Source organism: Aotus nancymaae, unplaced genomic scaffold, assembly GCF_030222135.1.
Source record: "Aotus nancymaae isolate 86718 unplaced genomic scaffold, 86718_ANA_hifiasm-v0.15.2.pri h1tg000067l, whole genome shotgun sequence".
NCBI lineage: Eukaryota > Metazoa > Chordata > Mammalia > Primates > Aotidae > Aotus > Aotus nancymaae.
Genome location: NW_026988482.1, coordinates 36,653,273 through 36,673,285, shown reverse-complemented (window position 1 = coordinate 36,673,285; position 20,013 = coordinate 36,653,273). Strand labels below are relative to the sequence as shown.

General features: G+C 42.4%; 1 protein-coding gene across 2 annotated transcripts in view; it reads right to left on the bottom strand.

Annotated features, from left to right (window-relative positions):
- The window catches only part of PTPRG (protein tyrosine phosphatase receptor type G), a 765,140-nt gene that overhangs the window by 135,576 nt on the left and 609,551 nt on the right, over positions 1–20,013 (bottom strand). For both annotated transcript variants that reach the window (XM_064367285.1, XM_064367284.1), the window contains exon 7: positions 7,347–7,504. In XM_064367285.1, the coding sequence (XP_064223355.1) occupies positions 7,347–7,504 (158 nt within the window). The remainder of the gene's footprint in view (positions 1–7,346; positions 7,505–20,013) is intronic.

Here is a 20,013-nt window from a genome sequence, read left to right as displayed (position 1 = left end):
TTTGAAGAAAGGATGTGATGGTTCTGAGAGTGAACTGATGACCTGAATGATATTATATTGTCAACCGGATCACGGCTGCGCTTGACAGTCACACAAAACAGGGAAAGGAGGACAAGCTTAGCACACTCATCAAATGTCCTTCTGTGTGTTGGTGGCATTCACTAAAACCCTGTCATCTTTCTAAGTTAAATGAAAATCACCAGTGGCCTGTCTCTATGGTAAGTGGCATGCCTGGCCAGTGAGTTAAAAAACTCCATGAGCCTTGGATTGGTGAGAGGAGTCTACATTTCTCACTTCGGCAGGCCAGCAGTGATGAAATCTACTGATACATCATTATACAGCAACTTCAGTCTGTCCCTAGACCCCAACCCTTGCCTTGGACCTCCACTTCATTTGATTCCAAAAGGTGCTATAAGACCACCATGAGAAAGTGTCCCCTAGAGTTGTGTGACATGGAAGTAATGCTGGAGCCGCAGAACAAACCATGCAGACCAAGTTGTGTCTTTCTGGGCCTTTGATCAGTTCATATGTTTGGTGCTTAATCTGTTCTACTTTTCTAGGTCTGGTTAACAGCTAAACAGTCATTCCTGTTTAGCTGTTAAATATGTATCAGATCATGTCACGCCTCTGTTCAATACTTTTCAACAGCCTCCCAGCCTCAATGATGGGGCCCTTATGATCTGGACTGTGCCTAATTTTACAAATTCAAAACCCTTACCCCTGCTACCTGGGTTCAAAATCCTGTTTTTAAACCCGACTTGCTAAATGTGTGACCCTGGCCAAATTATTTAATCTTTCTGTACCTCAGTGTCTTTACTTGTACAATGGAGGTAACTGCATTACCTACTTCCTGTGTTTTTTGTACTATTCAATGTGTTGTTACATATAGAGTATTTGGAATAATTCCTGGCACACAGCAGCTGCTCGGTAAGTACTATCACTACTGCCATTATTATTTTATGAGGAATGTGGTAACTACAATTGTACTCTAAGCTTACAACAACTGTAAAATGCTGTTAGCAACTTTCCCCTCCTTATCCCCCTTATATTTATCCAACCTATTCTGTGCCAGGTACTTCTTTAAGTACTTTACAGACATTATTTTGGTTTCTAACTTCTTTAGCTTAAAGTAATAACATTTAAGTAGCATTACAAGAACACTCTTATTATATCATGAACACTAGCAGCTAATATTTACCGAGTGCTTATTACATGCAAGCATTGTGCTGAGAGTGGTATGTGCTTTCACTTAATTTGCAGAAATCCCATGAGGCTGGTGGTATTATGATGAATAGCGGTGTTAATCTTAGTGTTATTGACTAGTAAGAAAACTGGGGTTAGACATTGAGTCACGTGCTCAAGATCACTGATATGGTTTGGATCTGCGTCCACCCAAATCTCATGTGGAATTATAATCCTCAATGCTGGAGGAGGGGCCTGGTGGGAGGTGACTGGATCATGGGGGTGGATTTCCCCCTTGCTGTTCCCGTGACAGTGAGTGAGTTCTCATGAGATCTGGCTGTTTAATGTGTAGCACCTCCCCTTTCTCTTTCTTCTTCCTTCTCTAGCCGTGTAAGGCATGCCTGGTTCCCCTTTGCCATGATTGTAAGTTTCCTGAGGCTTTCCTAGTCATGCTTCCTGTACAGCCAATTAAACCTCTTTTCTAATAAATTACCCAGTCTCAGGTAGTTCTTTATAGCAATGTGAACATGAACTAAAGCAGGCACAGGAACCAAGAGGTGAAGTGAGGCTTAGAACAGCAGGTCTGAGCGACTCTTATTTTGTACGCTTTCAGCTACTTCATGCCACAGGCATAAGAGGCCTTAGCATTATTCACTGAAACAGTCACACCGCATGGAGAAATGGATGCGGTGACAGTAGAAGTCTTGAAACAATTCGCTTTAGCTAACCCCAAGGCCATTCCACACAGGGCATCCTGCATCAGCAACATAAATCTATCTATCTGCACTCTTCGGCACTCTAAATAGGAACTGCCAATGGCCAACACAGCAAGAACTGAGAGGCATGAACAAGATAGCAGGCCCAAGGAGAAAATGCTGTCCACCTCCCGAAGCCCTTACTTTTCTTCGCCTGATCCTTTGCCACGGCAGGGTAATAAACACACTTGGATTTATCTTGACTTTAATACAACTAATGAAGTCTTTATCATTTAGTAAAAATAAATGAAAGTTTTTATTTCTATGATATTAAATTGACTCTTAAACTTTTGAAGTGAATGTGTAAAACATTTCTTTCCTTTATCCCTGCTTGGGGATTTGTAATTGCAGTTTAACTGGTGCCGTTTCAAGAACAATTTTAACCTTGAATCGCAAATGTGTTGGCTGGAAGTGTATATAAATCATTTCAACTTAGTTTTTATTATAAAAGTATTATAGAGAATAATTAGTTTTTAATCTGTCAGTTCGAATCAAAGGCAAGTCGAAATCTATTCATGCCATTCATGTATAGCAAGAGCTCCTGTCCACAAGATTTGGGCAGGGCACCATTGTGGATGAAAGGGAGAAATGAGGGAAAACCAAAAGTAATATAAGTATGAGCCATTAAAAGGCTGGTATGCACAATACTGTAAGAGATGGGCATACAATGGCAATTAAACAAAACCAGAGTCCATTATTAGCACTGTAAGAAACCCAAGGATACAAACTAGGAACTGGAAAATCTCACCTAAGATCATGGAGATCATTTTAGCGTCACCATACAAATGAGGGATGACAGGACAGGTCCTGTTTGTTGCCTCATTATTAAGCAAGACAATGATAATGGAATATTAAGTTCCCAGTAGGCTGGAGCATCCAAAATTTTACTTACTGAACCACAGCTGCAAATATAAAATCTAAGGACAGCTAGCTAAATGCAGGGCCATGTCCCTCCTGTGGTTATAGTCCATTCTGCATGAAGGTGATTATAGAAAGGGCTTTATAGAAAGAAAAGGACTTAACCATAATTAACAAAGAAAGCTTTCTCTTTTGGATTAATGATGGCATCTGCACCCCACCATTTAAAAACCTTCTTTATTCACATGCACTGCACGTCATGTGTTGAAAGAGAAACGTTCTGAATTAAGTGACTCACCAGTTGTCATGGCCTTGAGATAAACCTTACAGCTGCGATAGCCAGTAGCCACATATGGCTGTTCCATTAGAAATATAGCTAGCACTACATTTGCAGTGATAATATTTTGGATACGCTGGATTCAATAAACTATAGTATTAAAATGAATTTCACTAGTTTCTCTTCATATTTATTAACGTGATTACTAGAACGTTTTAAATGATGAGGCTTATTTTACTTCAACCAGAGAGTCCTGCTTTAGAGACCTGGTGATCATTTAATACCTGCAACAACAAACAAGAACCACGCCTGGTATCTCCCAAGCACTTCCTGTGACGCCAGGCAGTAGTCTAAGCATTTTACGCATATTCCATCATTTAATCTTTACTGTGACTCCATGAGGTGGGTATTATCATCATCATGTTACAGATGAGAAAACCGAGGCACCAAACAGTACTTGAGTCATTTGACCAAAGAATGAAGCCATAAGTGAAACCCAGGCAGTTTGCCTTCAAAGCACATGGGCTTAACTTCAAAGAGCTGCTCTACTCTTCCTGACAGATACCTTTGGTTAAAAAGAGTCATGCAACTAAACCGTTTCTGTCCACTCCAGCTTACTGTCAGAAAAAAAAAAAAAATCAAACATCTAAAGGTAAACAAAGTAGATGCAGTCAGACTTATTTATTGCCTTTTGATAGCACCCCCTACAAGCACTTAAGTAAAATTCATGCTGGGAAGATCGTAAGTAGTGCCTTATTTTAACCTTCAAGATGCTAACAGTCCTGGAAAGGAAGGGTTAGGTTAGTTGCCTATTGGCAAAGAACATCATCTGAGAAGCACTATTCTAGAATAAAACAAATCCTAGTTCACTGGACTGAAAAATAGTTGTCTTCTATGACTGATCATGAACACGCTGCAGGCAACCATCTCCATGTTTTCTGCTCCTCTGACATCCCACACAAGGGCCGGGAGTGCTGCTATTTTGTTTGGGTGACATGGTCAAGGCAGGATTTTGGCTTGAGATTTTCAGAAGATGTTTAGAGGGGCCATTTAAGCCATGCTGACTACGTGGGGAATCACAAGCCAATGTGGGGTTCCATTAGCAATGCTGTATTTTAATCTAGATTATCACACAAGCTAGAGGTACAAGTGCACTGGCTGGTAGGGCTGATCTGAATGTCCAGCTAAACTCACAAAAGGGAACAAGAGAGGCAAGATTAGTGGTTGTCCATATGTACTCTGAAAGGCTTCAAAGAAATCCACATCAGACAAGTCAACACTTTGTGCTAATCATTACATTTTATGGTGAACATGCTCGAATTTTCATTGAGTGCAGGCACCCATGTTGGATGAGAGGGAAGAAAAGAGAGAATAATACAGAAGTAGAGGAATGAAGGACTAGGAATGTTTTTCTCTGTCAGAGGCAGACATGGAATTCCTGACTACTTGGCTTTTCCGAACTGGCTGTTCGCCTTTCTGAAATGAACATTCTGTGCTAACTTCTGAAAGAATGTTGGCAGAGTCAGGATGGGAAGGTCTGAAGCGATAATACTTGGATGGTGAATGCTTTCCTTTCCAAGGGCTGACACAGCTGTGACCTCCACAAAGTCAGCCAGCAAGGATCCAGTTTGGCCACATGAATATGAGCTGTTTTCCTCCCTTGGGAGACAGAGAGGGACACATGAAGCAGTGTCTGATAAAAGTAAAGTATTATCTTAAAATGGTTTGTAGCAAAGAACCTGGAAAGCAAATATGATTAATTTCTTTTCTATTTCCCCGAAACACAATACCTACAGAGAAGTTATATATTGGAGGGCAAATAAACATCTTCCATTATTTCTTCTCTTTGAGCGTATGGGTGGCAGAGAGGGGAATAGTGAATAGATATTAAAAAAAAACACTTTCTCAGAAACCCAGTTACAAAAATGGTGCTCAAAATGCTTCTAAAAGGCAAACACTTGGCAAAACATCCAAGCCCCAAACTCTGTTTTTTGCTTCAAATCTGGAGCTATAATGAAACCCAGCATATGTTAATGGTCCTTATTTCTCTCCAGCTAATCAACTTCAACTCTCTGCCTCTCCTTACATGGCATTCTACATAAAAAGTAGCCAAATCAGTATTTCTTAACTTCATTATCTCAAACCGTTTTTTTTCTCTTTCTCTTTTTTTTTTTTTTTTTTGAGACAGAGTCTCATTCTGTCATCCACATTGAAATGCAGTGGCGTGATCACAGTTCACTGCAGCTTTGACCTCCTAGACTTAAGTGATCCTTCCCTCTCAGCCTCTCATGTAGCTGAGACCACCAGATACGTGCCACCATGCCTTGATAATTAAAAAAAATTTTTTTTTGTAGAGATGGGGGTCTTGCCATGTTGCCCAAGCTGGTCTCGAACTTCTGGGCTCAACGGTTCTTCCCACTTCATCCTAACAAAGTGCTGGGATTACAGGCCTGAGCCACTGAGCCCAGCCACAAACCTTTCAATCTTTCAAGACAAAAGTATTTATTAATTAACAAAAAAAGATCTTGAAAAAAAATCCCTTTCCCCAACCCTGCATATATAAATATTTGCGTTGTAGTTTTATTTTATTTTTTTTTAAATGAAACAATGTTGGCATCACTGTTAGGAAGAAAACTCATTTCTTATTTCATTATCTCCCTAAGGCTGGCAGATCCTGTTCTGAAACCAAATCACCAGTCCTTTCTTTATTGTCAGGGTCAGATTAAAAGGAAAAAAAAAACCTCAAAGTAAAATGATTGCCAAAACAGCAGTGAGGCCAAATAAAATTGTTCAGCTTGGCCTTACATGACCTAACTTGGTTAGAGGGGTAGTGTCTCTACTGCCGCTACTTCTTCTAGGGAACCTGCCCCATTTACCCACTGAGAGGTAACACTGGATGTTGCAGGATGCTATCCGGCATCTCTGATGACTCACTCAGAGATAGACATGTGACCCAAAGCCAGCAAAGTAGTTGGTTGGCTAACGTCTATTCAGACCTACCTACTGGAATACTTGACATAAGACCCAGAAGCTCAACTGGTACCAGAACAATCAGACTGGGAGAAGTGGTCATTTCTATGAATGACATCGTAAGTACCTTCCAATTTGGACAGTCCTGATTAATGATTCAAATCCACTGTCTTATAAATGCTACCTATTGTTTCTGGCTCTATTTTCTGGAATAATGCAAAAGGAATTTTACTCTTTTTGTAATTCAATCCATGCTGAATTTTGTTCAACTAACACATCCCTTCTAAGAATCATCCCCAAGAATCCATTCAAACCTCACGAGGTGATTTAAAGACCTCGCATTCCCCAGATGGTTCTCCTTTCTGTGACACTGCCTCAATCCCATCTCCAATTCACCAGTTCCTACCCACAGTTAACTGCTCAGCCTAAATCAAGACGTCCCATGAAATGTGCTCAGGCCACACTCACAAGGAAGCAGTACAGTTTAGTGGTCGGGAACATGGGTTTTGGAATCAGGCAAACCCAGGCTTAGTTTTTGGCTGCATCATTCATTAACCATGAATCTTTGGGTATGTTACCCAATCTCTCCATCCCACGATGTTCTATGTGAATACCCATCTCTCAATGTTGCATTGCCACTGATTAAGTTGATATATGGAAAGTGCTGAGTAAAGTGCGTAGCACACAGAAAGGACTCAATCAATAACGTGTATTATTTCCTTCCTCTGTGTCCACAAATCTCTTTCTTTTCTGAACTGTGGGTAGGCTTAGTGGTCAGAGCATGATCTTTGGAATCAGATCATGGCATGGCTATCAGTTTTATGACCATGGGCAAGTTACCTTCTGTGTGGCTTGATCTCCTCTATAAAATAGGGGTATGAACAGCACCTACCTCATAAGACCGTAACATGGGGGTACAAATAGCATCTAACTCATGAGAGTATCATTCATGAAGATGAAATGGGTCAACATCTATAAAGAGCCTAGAAGAGTTTCTGGCACAAAAGGTCATCATCATCAAGGATAGCTATTATCGCCTCCTCAAGATTGAATACTTAAACAACACTCAGATTTCATGCCTGCAATTCTCCTTAGTGACTTAATTTCATTTGCAGCTAAGAAATCATGTTCTATAGTTCACAGTTCTTAGGTTCAAAAACATGTTTGTTGGAAAGACTGCAGGAATCAATGACATGCGTAGGATCTAGAACAAATTCCTTACTGGTATATTCTAGTCATGCTGGATCATTATGTCAAGACAAAACAAGGAAACACAGAGGCCCCACTTGAGGCAAAATAGCTACCTGATGGTAAGAGATGGGGACGGGTCTCCGGAAGACTATCCACTCCACTATTTCGCTACACGGCGGGGTGGTCAAAGAACCTGTGTACCGATAATAGCTGCCCAGGGATGCAGGCAGGAGGTCCCGGAGGACGAAAGGATCCAGAAAGGTCTCCTTCTCTGTTTGGGGAGAAAAGGAAAAGAAAAGCACAATGATAAGTCATGCCATTCCGCGCCGCAGACACAGTCAACACCCTCGGCATGCTGGTGCCACATCACAAGCCTTATGTTTGTTTATATCCTGAGAAGCACTAGCATTTGGTGGTGGGAGAGCCTCAGTAAACAAAGCAGCATTTCCCAGGGTGTGCTCTGAGGACACCAGTACCACAGTATATATCAATAAAAAGCAGGTTCTACCATGAACACGGTTGGGGCACATTACAGTCCCTCCCCCTTCCCCCAGGAAATAGACAAAATACTCTAGGATAGCAAAATCTCTGAGAAGTCTTGCAGAAAAGAAGTGAGCCTGACGTTCTTTAACCCACCCCTTCCCAACCTTGTTTCATCATAGAACCCTTCTCTAAGGTCTATGAACAGATAATCAGTGGAATGAATTTTGGGACACAATGAGAGAATCATTATGAAAAGAAAACTGTAAGTCACCAGTAACATGCAATTCCAAAGCTGGCTAGATTTCATTATGGTTTCACTCAAGTCCTCTCCAAATCAATGTGAAGCCCAACCAAGGGGCAACTATAACCTGAAAAAGCATGGCCCCAGGAACCAGCATTCTTTTTACAAAAATGGAGGTGTCTTCCCTTAAAGAGAAGGAATGACATTTAAGTTCAGACCCAACAATGATAACGTGATTCATCTATAAGGAAATCAAGGCATGGAATGGGTTAGTGTCTACTCAAGGTCACACAGCTCCTAAGAAGCAAAGCCAGGATGTGAATCCACGTGTCTCGACACCAGAGACTACACACAGTTCTGACTCAGCTAAAGACAGCACTGAGGTTAGCCAGGTGAAAATGGAAGGGTGGGGGCAAAAAAGGTGAAGAAAAACATTGTAAGCAGTAGAAACAGCATGAACCAAGACCCTGGAACAGAAAGGAATAGTGCCGCAGAGAAGATGAGGGAACTGTCTGATAATTCTCCCAAGCAGGCCCAGTAGACTATCTAGCTTCTTTCATGAGTCAGAGAAGGTTGTAGTCTCTCCATGTATCTCCAGAGATCTAGACTTGAATGTGTATCTGGGATTCTCTCCTCTTCGCTGTTAGAGATGTAACAAGACTACTGAAGTCCTGCTCATGGGGTGCCTTAGCTCTTCATGGCTTCCACCATGAGCCCCGGGACAGGGTTCCAGGTGACTTCATAGACACACATGTGCCTACAGGAATGCAGTTCCTAAGCCTCCTCCCTCCTCCTTCTTCTTCTCATTTTCACGCAGAACAACTAGTACAGGCATTTGGGCAACTGTGTATTCCCAGACTCAAGAAGTCTGTGTAACTAGGGGATAATGCAAAAACCCCAACAGAAATCAACTATATTATAGTTGAAATTGCAATTTTCTTTTGGAAAAGATTAGTTGAAGAAGACTTAACGTTGATTTAGCTTTACCTATATGCCAGGCACTATTCTGAGTATTTACATGTTGCAAACACTTAAACAGAACTTACTGTATGCGCCAGGCCCTGTTCTAAGAGCTTTAAAAGATTAATTTATTTAATGCTTAAAATAAGTCCATGAAGTTAGTCCTATTATTATCCCCAGTTTACAGAGCTGGGATATAAAAACAGGTAGCTCGGTTTAGAATCCAGGCTTTTATTCTTCGCATCACTATGCTCTCTTAGTTCACAGCTCAGTGAAGTATGTGCTTTCTAATATTCATTTTATAGGCGTGGAAATCAAGGCACAGAGAGGTTAAACAACCAAGCTCAAGGTCACTAGTGAACAGTGAAGTAACAGTTACTCGTGAGGCTCAGAAACCTTGGCTGATTGGCAGAGAGGTGTGCAATTCATCTTTTTCTAAAAGAAAAATTTAGTATTAACCAATAAACGCAAAAGTCTTCAAATCATAGGGTTCCATAATCAAAATTACAAAAACGATTTCTGTTGTACAAAAGGCTAGAAATAACGGAATTGCCCCTCCGCCCACTGGCAAGTCTGGGCTTTCATTTAAACCTGGTTACCAGCAGCCTAATGACAGGGGATATCTCTGCAAGCATGCTTGGCGGGGACTGGTTTGGCTGGGAGAAGAAAATATTTTGGCCTTTGCTTGCTGCCTCTGAGCTTCCTGGGCTGTGCAAATAGTCAACACAAAGCCCCAGGCGATCCGGGGGGGCTTCGCACCACCGACGGCAAAACTGCTACCTTCATGTCTCCCCCATGTTGTAGGTGAACTTGGGGTTACACCACAGCACATCAACCTGCCTTAGGATCAAGGCTTCCAGGCCAAATGGCTTTTGAATCAGAAGAGTTTTCCTCTCGGGGCCCAATCCACTATTAAAGTTGCAGTTAAGCATGCTGTATGCTGACAGGAAGTAACAAGACAACCCCAGCAAAACCCCAGCAAGCAAGCCCTCATCTCCACATACTCTAGGAAGAGGCCGCGGCTTTAAAGAGCATAAAATGATAAAGCAAAAGCACCTGCCCCACCCGCAGGAGATTACATTTCAAAGGGGAACGCTGATTGGGCAGGGTCAGGGATCTCATGTAAGTTCTCAGATGGGCTCACGGATTGAGCAGACATCATGGAAACTGCGTGTGACCCCTGCTGCAAACTCAGAAGGACCTCCCTGTTCTTGACCAACATCAGGGCTTCAGAGGCAAGTTCTGGCTTTCACTGATTAGCATACGCAGTCAGATCTGTGGCAAGGTGGGTAGACCAGGTACAAGGGACGGAGGCAGAGGACCTGGCTTCACTGCTAATTCATTCCACCATGATCGCTGCCACCAAATCTTAGGACTCTGTGATCTGGAAGGGGCTTTGTTCAGTGGCTTATTTCAGTGCCTTTGAGGGCCAAAGAATGGTCTCTTCAAATAAAATCTTACCCAAGAGCCTGGCAACTCAAATAGCTAAGTCAGTCCAGTGGCTGAAGCTAAGCAGGGGACCCAGGGACACTTTGAAAACCATCGATTTAGTCCAATTCTTTAACTTTAGGGCTGGGTAAATAGAAGACCAGGGTGAAGTAACAGACCCAAGGTCAAAAACACTTAAAGAATACAGAGACTCACATGGGATTCTTTCTTCAGGGAATCTGGAATAGTATTCCTGAACAGCAGGGAACACCCTTCAGTGCTGAAAACTGAGACCCACTGCCCTCATCAGCACCCCCAGCACTTCTGCATTCCTTCAAGGTTTGCTGAGGAGAGCAGATTTTCAGCCTGCTCAGGTTCAAATCCCAACTCCGCTATCTGTGAGCTGTGTGAGCTTAGGCAAGTTATGAAACCTTCCCAGGCTATAGTAGTGAAGATTATAAATAAGGCAATGCATGAAAGGGGACCAGAAAGAGCTCAGTACACAGTAAACATCGCATACGTGATAGACATTATTCTTACTCTAATCGTTATTACTATTATTACTCCTCTAAGCTACCAGTGTTTTGTCATGTACTTTCTTTAATGTTTTGTGCATGTCTTTTGTTTTTTTAACTGGATTACTGCTTGTGTCCTTAAAGGCATACCATGTTAGATATATTGTCCATCAGCATGAGCAGTCTAGGTTACAGCTTTCTTTGCCAAAATTCTAGCAAAAACTGAGCTTTAAACTAACTGACATTTGATGGCTGTGTGATCTTAGGCAAAGGCCTTAACCTCTCTGAGCTACTTCCATCATCTGTAAAATGGGAATAATGAGAATATTTGCTCTCAGGGTTGCTGTGACACTTAAGCAAGTTAACAGACATAAGGGGCTTGGTACAGTTCCTGGCCCATTGTAAGCACAGATTTATCAAGGCAAGCATGTGGCTGGGCACAAGCCCAGCTGAGGTACAGCCTGGCTCATTCTGGGTTTTAAGCTAGGAATGAGCAACCGTTTTCCATAAAGTACCAGATAGTACAGATTTTAGGTTTTGCAGGCCAAGAGGTGAATCTGAAGACTTTATGTAGGTACTTAAATAACAAGTACACTTCTACAACCTTATTAACTGAATTTGAAATGCTATTAATAACTGAGAACAATTTTCAAAATATATGCCTACTTAATGAGAATAATGTGATTCTTTTTTGGGGGAATAACATTTCACTTAATTAGGTATTGAATGTAAAAACCATGCTTAGCTCAGGGGCCACACAAAAATAGACAGTGGAATGAATTTGGCCTTTGGTCACATCTTGCCTGCCCCTATTTAATTTAATTTAATTTTTTTTTTTTTTTTAGACAGAGTCTTGCTCTGTTGCCCAGCTGGAGTGTAGTGGCGAAATCTCTGCCCACTGCAACCTCTGCCTCCTGGGCTCCAGCAATTCTCCTGCCTCAGCCTCCCAAGTAGCTGGGATTACAGATGCACGCCACCATGCCCGGCTAATTTTTTGTATTTTTAGTAGAGATGGGGTTCCACCATGCTGGCCAAGCTGGTCTCAAACTCCTGACCTCGTGATCCGCCCGCCTCAGCCTCCCAAAGTGCTGGGATTATAGGCGTGAACCACCACACCCGGCCTGCCTGCTCCTATATTAACACAAGTGTTGGGAGTGGCAGGTGGAAAAGGAATCCCAAGTATTGGGAGGTCACCTTGATTGCCACAGCAAGACTTGCACGGTGGGGGGAATTAAGCTGTATGTTCAGGTGCCCCCATTATTAACTGACAACGCATTACAGAATTCACATGAACAATACATTTTAAAATTAACTCTTGACTTGTTTCTTCCCCCATCTCAGTTCAAACTGAGCATCAGTTTGCAGTGATCTTTCTGAAAACTTCATTGCCTGCTCAGTACCACAGACAGTGCTCTGCTGATAATGGGATGCTCACAATGCTTAATTACAGATTAGAAACAATTTTAGAAATGGTAGCCCTTTATTTCTAGTACTACCCATGAGGCCTGCTTAGGTCAGAGGGGCTCAACTGGCCAGACTCAAGACTGGTCGTTCCTAAGCACAGCCACTGGGAAGAAGAAATAAAGCACTTTTCAGTTGAAAACTTAAACTCTTCCATTTATAAAATCTTTTTGTTTTCTTTTTGTAAATTAGAAATAGAGTCTCACTCTGTTGACCAGGCTGGAGTGCGGTGGCCCTGCAGCCTGGAACTCCTGGGCTCAAGCAATCTTCCCCACTTAGCTTCATGAGTAGCTAGAATCTACAGGCATGTACCACCATGCCTGAGTAATTAAAAAAAAAAATTAGTAGACATAAGGTCTTCCTGTGTTGCCCAAGCGGGTCTCAAACTTCTGGCCTCAAGCGATCCTCCTGCCTCAGCCTCCCAAAGTGCTGAAATGACAGCTGTGAGCCCCGTATGCCTGGCTAATAAAATCTTAATAAATGTAGATACTATAAAATGGGGAGAAGTGCTAGAGCTAGGTCTCCTGGATATGAATCCTAACTAGTCTACTTGAAGGTTTGACCTGGAAAGAGTTATTTCACCTCTGTGTAACTGTTTTCTCATCTGTAAAATGGGATAATAACACTGACATTATGAGAAGGTTCTGAGTATGAATTAAATGAGTTAACATCAGGTAAGGGCTTAAGAGAGTGCTCGCCACAGTAAGCATGCATAAGTGCTTGTTAAATAAATCTTGCTACAAAAGGGCAGTGTGACTCCATGCCCATCCTGATCAGTGCATTCTGCCTTCAACTTTCATCATAATTAGTCATTTGAATTCAAAACATTCCTGTCCCAGCCACTTACTGGTTGAGAAAAATATTCGAAACACTATTTATACCACCATTCATTCCATTATATCATAATAAGCAGGTACTGTGCATTACTAGATAAAAGAATTGAGAAGAAATGAATCTTGTCTTCCACTTTCAAGGATCCCGGGTGCTGTATGCAGACAATATTATATTTTAATAATTAATTGTTCATCAAAGAAAAAGATGACGAACAGGGATGCTAAATTCAAAGTTATTCAAATTGCAAAGATGAATAATGTATGACTTTTATATTAAATACACACTGTATTAAGTAGCCTACATTTCACCCAACTCTTTCTTTCATTTTTAAGCATTTTGAATGACAATATGAATAATCAGTTAGGGGAGGTTTATTTGGAAAAAGAAATACCTTATTTGAATGCAAACGGTTTATATCTGAAGATGATTAAATTTTTCCTATCAATTAGGAAATTTTGTATGAGGGCTTTAAAGTCATGGTCAACCATTAAACCCAGCGCAGCCCAGTTATCCTTGCAGTTTCCTTTCAACATTAAATTATATCTGGCTGGTTCTGTTCAATTTCTTATTTCTGATAGCAGTGCCAGGAGGCAATTTTTAATTAAAGAAAATTTGAAAGATTCAAACATGCATAATTGGATTAAAAATGTGATCATTAAAACATTAGATGATAATCAGCTGACTGATTGCATTTCTCAGTGTGTTAATAACCTAGTATTTTCAATGCTTTGGTTATATAGGAAAAAAAGAAAGCTCTTTATAAAATATGATGAACAATCAATGTATAGAAGAGACCTGTGCAGTGGTCAGGAATTTCGGAAGTACGCTGAACACCCACTCACACACACACACACCAATAGACAATTTTTATATCAGAAGATTGTAAGGTATTGGACAGGATGTGGTAATTTCTAGGGAAGAAAACCTGAAGCATTACCCAAACAAAGGACCAATTAATTTTAGGAAAATGTATGAATGCCCAAGCTTCTGTTTTTAGCCCAATGATTATTTGGTTTCTTTAGGGTTTCCACAACTTTTTTTTTAGAGGAAAAGCAATGAATTTTTCCTTAAATGCCTATGATCAATGGGGCAGGACTAGCCTCTGCTTGGCGTTCTACAAGGAGGAAAGGAAGGAGTGGATAGTGGACAGAATTGGGCATTAAGTCATTATAAATGAAAGATGATTTATGACAGTGCCACTTAAACTTCAATGTGCATGCAAATCATCTGGGAAGCTTGTTAAAATGCAGATTCTGATCCAGTAGGTCTGGGGTGAGAGCTGACATTCTGCATCTTTTTTTGAGACGAAGTCTTGCTCTTATCCGCTAGGCTGGAGTGCAATGGCACGATCTCAGCTCACTGCAACCTCCACCTACTAGGTTCAAGCCATTCTTCTACCTCAGCCTCCCAAGGAGCAAGGATTACAGGTGCCCACTACGCTCGGCTAATTTTTGTATTTTTAGTGGAGATGGGGTTTCACCATGTTGGCCAGGCTGGTCTCAAACTCCTCACCTCAGATGGTCCACCTGCCTTAACCTCCCAAAGTGCTGGGATTACAGGTGTGAGCCACCATGCCCAGCTGAGATTCTGCATTTTTAATAAAACAGATGCTGCTGGTCTCAGGACCACACCTGACTAGTCAGTTTCTACAAGGACTGTATCAAAGGGTTCCTACCTCCTGTGCAGCCTCATTCACTTCTACTTTCTGATTTTTCGGTATAGCCCCACTGGCCTCCTTGCTGTTCCACGAACACACTGCCCCAGGGTCTTTGCACTGGCTCTTCACTCCGTCCAGAACATTTGTTCATTACTCCATTCATGGCTGGTTCCAGACCAAATGTTCTGCAGCTGCTAGTAACTTAGTCATTTGGAATCGCCATTTCTCAACGAGGTCCACCCTGACCACTATTTTGCAAATAGCAATTTCAAGGGCAGGATCACTGAGAAGGAAACATTTGATTAAAAGCCTGAAGGCAGTGAGGAAGTGAACCACGTGGCTACATGGGGAGAAGAACATTCCAGAAGGCAGAAAAGCCAGTGCAAAGGGACTCTGTCTGGTTTACAGGGAAATGGGTGGAGTGAAGTGAGCAGGAGGGAAAACAGAAGGAAAAGATCAACAGTCCAAAACTTCCCAGGTTTGAGGGGGGAAAATCAGCTGTTGGGTAAGTAGAACTGGTAATTCCACTAAGAACTGTGAAGAGGTGACACAACTGAGTAAAACATTAGACATGGAGTCAGGAGCTCTGGGTTAAGCTACTGAACGTAGTGTGTAACCTGGGAGCAATCTTAGGTGTGACAGTGGGTGACAGGAGGGCTTGTCAAACACAGGGGCGAGAAATGGCAAGTTGGAAGGAAAGAAAGAGCCTGAGGGTGAGAATCCAGAAGGCACCAGGGAGGTGAGAAAGTATTAGATCAGAACTAAGATGGACGGGCACAGTGGCTCACGCCTATATTCTCAGCACACTGGGAGGCCAAGGTGGGTGGGTCACCTGAGGTTAGGAGTTTGAGACCAGCCTGACCAACATGGCAAAACCCCATCTAAAGATACAACAATTAGCCAGGCATGGTGGTGCGCACCTGTAGTCCCAGCTAGATGGGAGGCTGAGGCAGGAGAATTGCTTGAAACCGGAAGGCAGAGGTTGCAGTGAGCTGACATAGCACCTGGGCAACAGAGTGAGACCCTGCACCCCCCACCCCCTGCAAAAAAGATCATATCAGAGGCCTCTCCAGGAGCCCAGAAGAAGTTAATTTTATCATCCAAATACAAGCAAAAATACTTGCTCTCTGTAGCAGGGTGCTGATTATCAAAGCATGTCATCTTTCTGTCATCAATAAGGAAGATGAAATGGGAATGACAGGGCGTAGGAATGGGGCTGTCCTGTTTGCAAAGTAGGGCCATCCACAAGGCTTCATAGTAAATGATTTTAAGGAACAGACACAAGACTCAAGTTATGACTGGGTGAAGGGGAAATCACTCGAGAGCCACAGAGAACTGTAGAGTTCAACGAGGTCTCAAAGACATTAGTTTTTCATCTTACACATGAGAGGAAAACAAGGTTTAGAAAGAAAGAGACTGGACCACAGTCACACTGTGACATGGGAAGCGCAGCTGGCTCTCCTCATGCCCATCTTTCTACCACCCTCATTCTGGATCCCTGGGCTCTGGGGTCCTCATCTGCAGGATCAGGTGAGGAAATCACACTGAAGACTAGACAACTCTTTTAGCTTTTTGTTTTTATTTTTTGTGGAGACAAAGTCTCGCTCTGTCCCCAGGCTGGAATGCAGTGGCATGACCTCAGCTCACTGCCACCACCGCCTTCTGGGTTCAAGTGATTCTCCTGCCTCAGCCTCCTGAGTAGTTGGGACTACAGGCATGCCACCATGCCTGACTAATGTTTTGTATTTTTAGTAGAGACAGGGTTTCGCCATGTTGCCCAGGCTGGTCTCAATCTGCCTGTCTCAACCTCCCAAGCTGCTAGGATTATAGGCGTGGGCCCCCAAGCGCAGCCTCTTTTAGCTTTTTAAATGTAAATCAAACCCTGACACTGCCCAGCTTAAAACCTTCCAGTGGCCTCTTGCTTCATTTAGAATAAAATCCAAGCTGTTTACTGTGGCCATGAGGCCCTATGTGACCTGTCCACCTCTGCGGCCTGTCTTTTCCTCTCTCTCCTTCCCTGACCTGCCTTCTGACCTTGCTGTTCCATCTGCCTGGAATGCTTTCTCCACACCACCCTCCATAGAGATGATTCCTTTTCACCCTTCAGGTCTGAGTTCAAATGTCACCGCCTTAGCCCCCCATTCCAGTAGGTTTCCTCTGTCATTAACTATCTGTATCACACCTTCATCTCCTTTCCAGCATTCGTTTACTTACGGTCTCCCCCAACTGCCTGATTATTCCACAAGAGCAAAGACCTTGCCTGCACCTCTATCCAGCAGCTAAAACACTTCCCCAGAACACGGTAGGTTCCTAATAATTCTGTGAAAAGAGAATGAAGAAACAAACAAGCACAGTAGCAGTTGGTATATTTTAAATAACCCGTAAGTCCTAGTAACGTTTTCCTCATCTCTAAGTCATCATCAACCATAAGATGCATCATTATTCCAATACCACTAATAAAGGAAATATGTTGCTAATTAAACAATGATTTGATATGAACTCAAAGACGCATTCCAATTTTAGAGCTGTTAAAATATGAAGACATGAGAGTTGCAGAATTGATTAACTAAGATACTGACATTATTCAGCAGGACTCACAGCAAAGGGCCCCGTCAGCTTTCTGAGTCTAGCAGAAGTCTGGTCCAGGGATTGTTGTTTTACATGACCACAGTAAAGGATGCGCATAGGGCCAGAAAGCGGTGGCATTGACTCTCTTCTGTTTACACTGACTGAGTTCTCTAGCCTCAGTTTACCCTTCATTGACCTGCACCCCAAGACTGCATTCCACACTGTGGGATGTGCTTCCGTTCACCTCCCTTTCCTAGTTCACACTTATGGTTCAGAAATCAGGTGCCAGGCCCTGCTGTGGTCTTTCTCTAAGTGAAGCTTTAAAACCCTGTGAAGTAGCAATCAACAGCCTAGTGAGGGCTGAGAACTTACCCAAGGTCATGGGTTGTACAGACCTGGGTCTCAGTCTATGTACTTGCTTAATATGGTCTCTTTGCCAGGCTGTAGGCTCTGTTACAGCAAGACCATGCCTCCTGACCTTATCCCCAGCACCCAGCACATTACTTTATAAAGTAGGTCCTTTATACATGGCTAAAAGAAATTGACCAAACGAAACTAAGTCACTACATATCTCTAAGTCAAAAGTGGGCAAACTATGGCACATGAGTCAAATCTGGTCTAGTGCCTATTTTTATAAATGAAGTTATGTTGGTACACAGCCTTGCTCATTTGTCTATGCATGGCCTATGGCTGCTTTCAGGCCACCACCGCAGAGCTGAGCAGTTGCAACAGAGAATATATGGCTGGTAAAACTTAAAATATTTGTTATCACTCCCCTTACTGAGAAATTTTGCCAAGCTCTACACTCTTCTATAAGGGCAGGGTATTTTTTAAAAATAGCAATAGGCAATACATGTGAGCACGAATAGGGCCAACTCCATGCAGTGGTGGAGGTGCGGAATTTACTTTTGCCTGTGAAATACCCAACAGCAGGCAGAGGAATAAATGCAGGCCTCATGGCCTTCCCTACAGGCGCAGTCCAGAGAAATTCCCAGAGGCCCACACTATGACATGAATAACTAGTGCTGTGGGGTCTGAACCAGGTGGCCTGGGAGGGAGACAGCCCACCTTATTAATCAGACCCTGTATTCAAGCGCCCGGAGAAGAGCAATCCAAGGTCATGAAACAGCCACCCCACATGGTTCAAAGACATCTAGCATCCTCCAACTTTATTAGTGGTTTCAGTTGACCAAGGGTGGTATTTTGATTTAAGGGTTGGTATTTAAATGAAACATATATTGACATTAATATTTCCAAAGAGAAATCACATAAAGATTGCAGTCTTGTCAACAATTAAGGAAATGAACATGACATTTAAATTATACAGAGTCATACAGTGACAAAAACCCAATATTATCACTGAACAGTTTCATCGATTGCCTTTCTCCCCTACAGGGTTCTGGTGGCCATAACTGACATGATGTGTACATTCGTTTAGTTTCCTTTTGATGCTCAGTCAATGACCTAATTCACAAAGGAAAACCAAGATATACAAGAGTTAAGTGCTTTTGACAATAATCACAAAGTTAGTCAATGCTGGGACTCAGAAGCTGGCCCAGCAGAGCAGTAAGGAAATGTGATTCAGAGCCCAATACAACTGGGTTCGAATCACTGTTCCACTGCATGGCTGGGATACATTGACTAATCTCTCTAAAACCTCACTTTACCTATTTATAAAATGGGATTAAGAATTCTTACCTCACTGTGTTGCTGCTGGGATTCAATAAGATTGTATTTACAGAACATCTAGGTAGGGTTAGGTACACAGACAGAGGTTAACAGTTGCAGAAGCAAAGAGGCTGCTGCCTCTTCCTTTCACCCACTTCCTGGTTTTTTGTCCACTACTCTTTCCTCCGATCTCAAAAGAAACTGGCTACCCAAATCATCTTCGTCACCATCATCATCGTCACCATCTTATTTTACTTTTGTATAGCCCAACTAGGCTGAGCAACATGCGTTCTATTTTACTAGCCGGGTAGTGATGGTGGCAGAACCCAGAACTTTGCAGTCATTTCCTGTCATCACTTGGTTTCCACTTCAAGTCCACAAGTAACAACAATAACAATGACAATGGGCTGGCTGGGGGGTGGTGGCAGTGGTGACAGCTATCAGTGAGTGCTTACCATATACCAGGCACAGTTATGTACAGTGGATTCTCAGACTAAACCTGCAAGATTGGTATTAGTATTACCTCACGATGCAGTTGAGAAAACTTAGCCACAAAGAGGTGAAGCGATTTGCACAGGTTGGAGGACTAGTCAATGGCAGAATTGGATTTCAAACCCACTATGCGATAGTGTCTGTCTCTCCTACACCAAGGTGGCATACATAGAGCACACGAGCAGGGTAAGAAAATCACCCATGGTAGTCCCAAGTGCTTTCGCAGGCACTTTTGCAGTAGGCAAACGGAAGTATCTTTTTAAACGCTCTCTTTGCTCTTCACATCCCACTGAAACAAGCAGGAAAAGAGCATTTCTCTGGATTCCCATAATCATGTTCAAATGATAAAATACTGACAAACAAGGCAGGCTGAATGAGAACGGGCCTCAAATTCAAACCAAACCTAAAACGAATCACTTTTGAAGTCTTTTTACGTCGCAACAGTATTGTTAACAATACTGCTAGTGATAAAA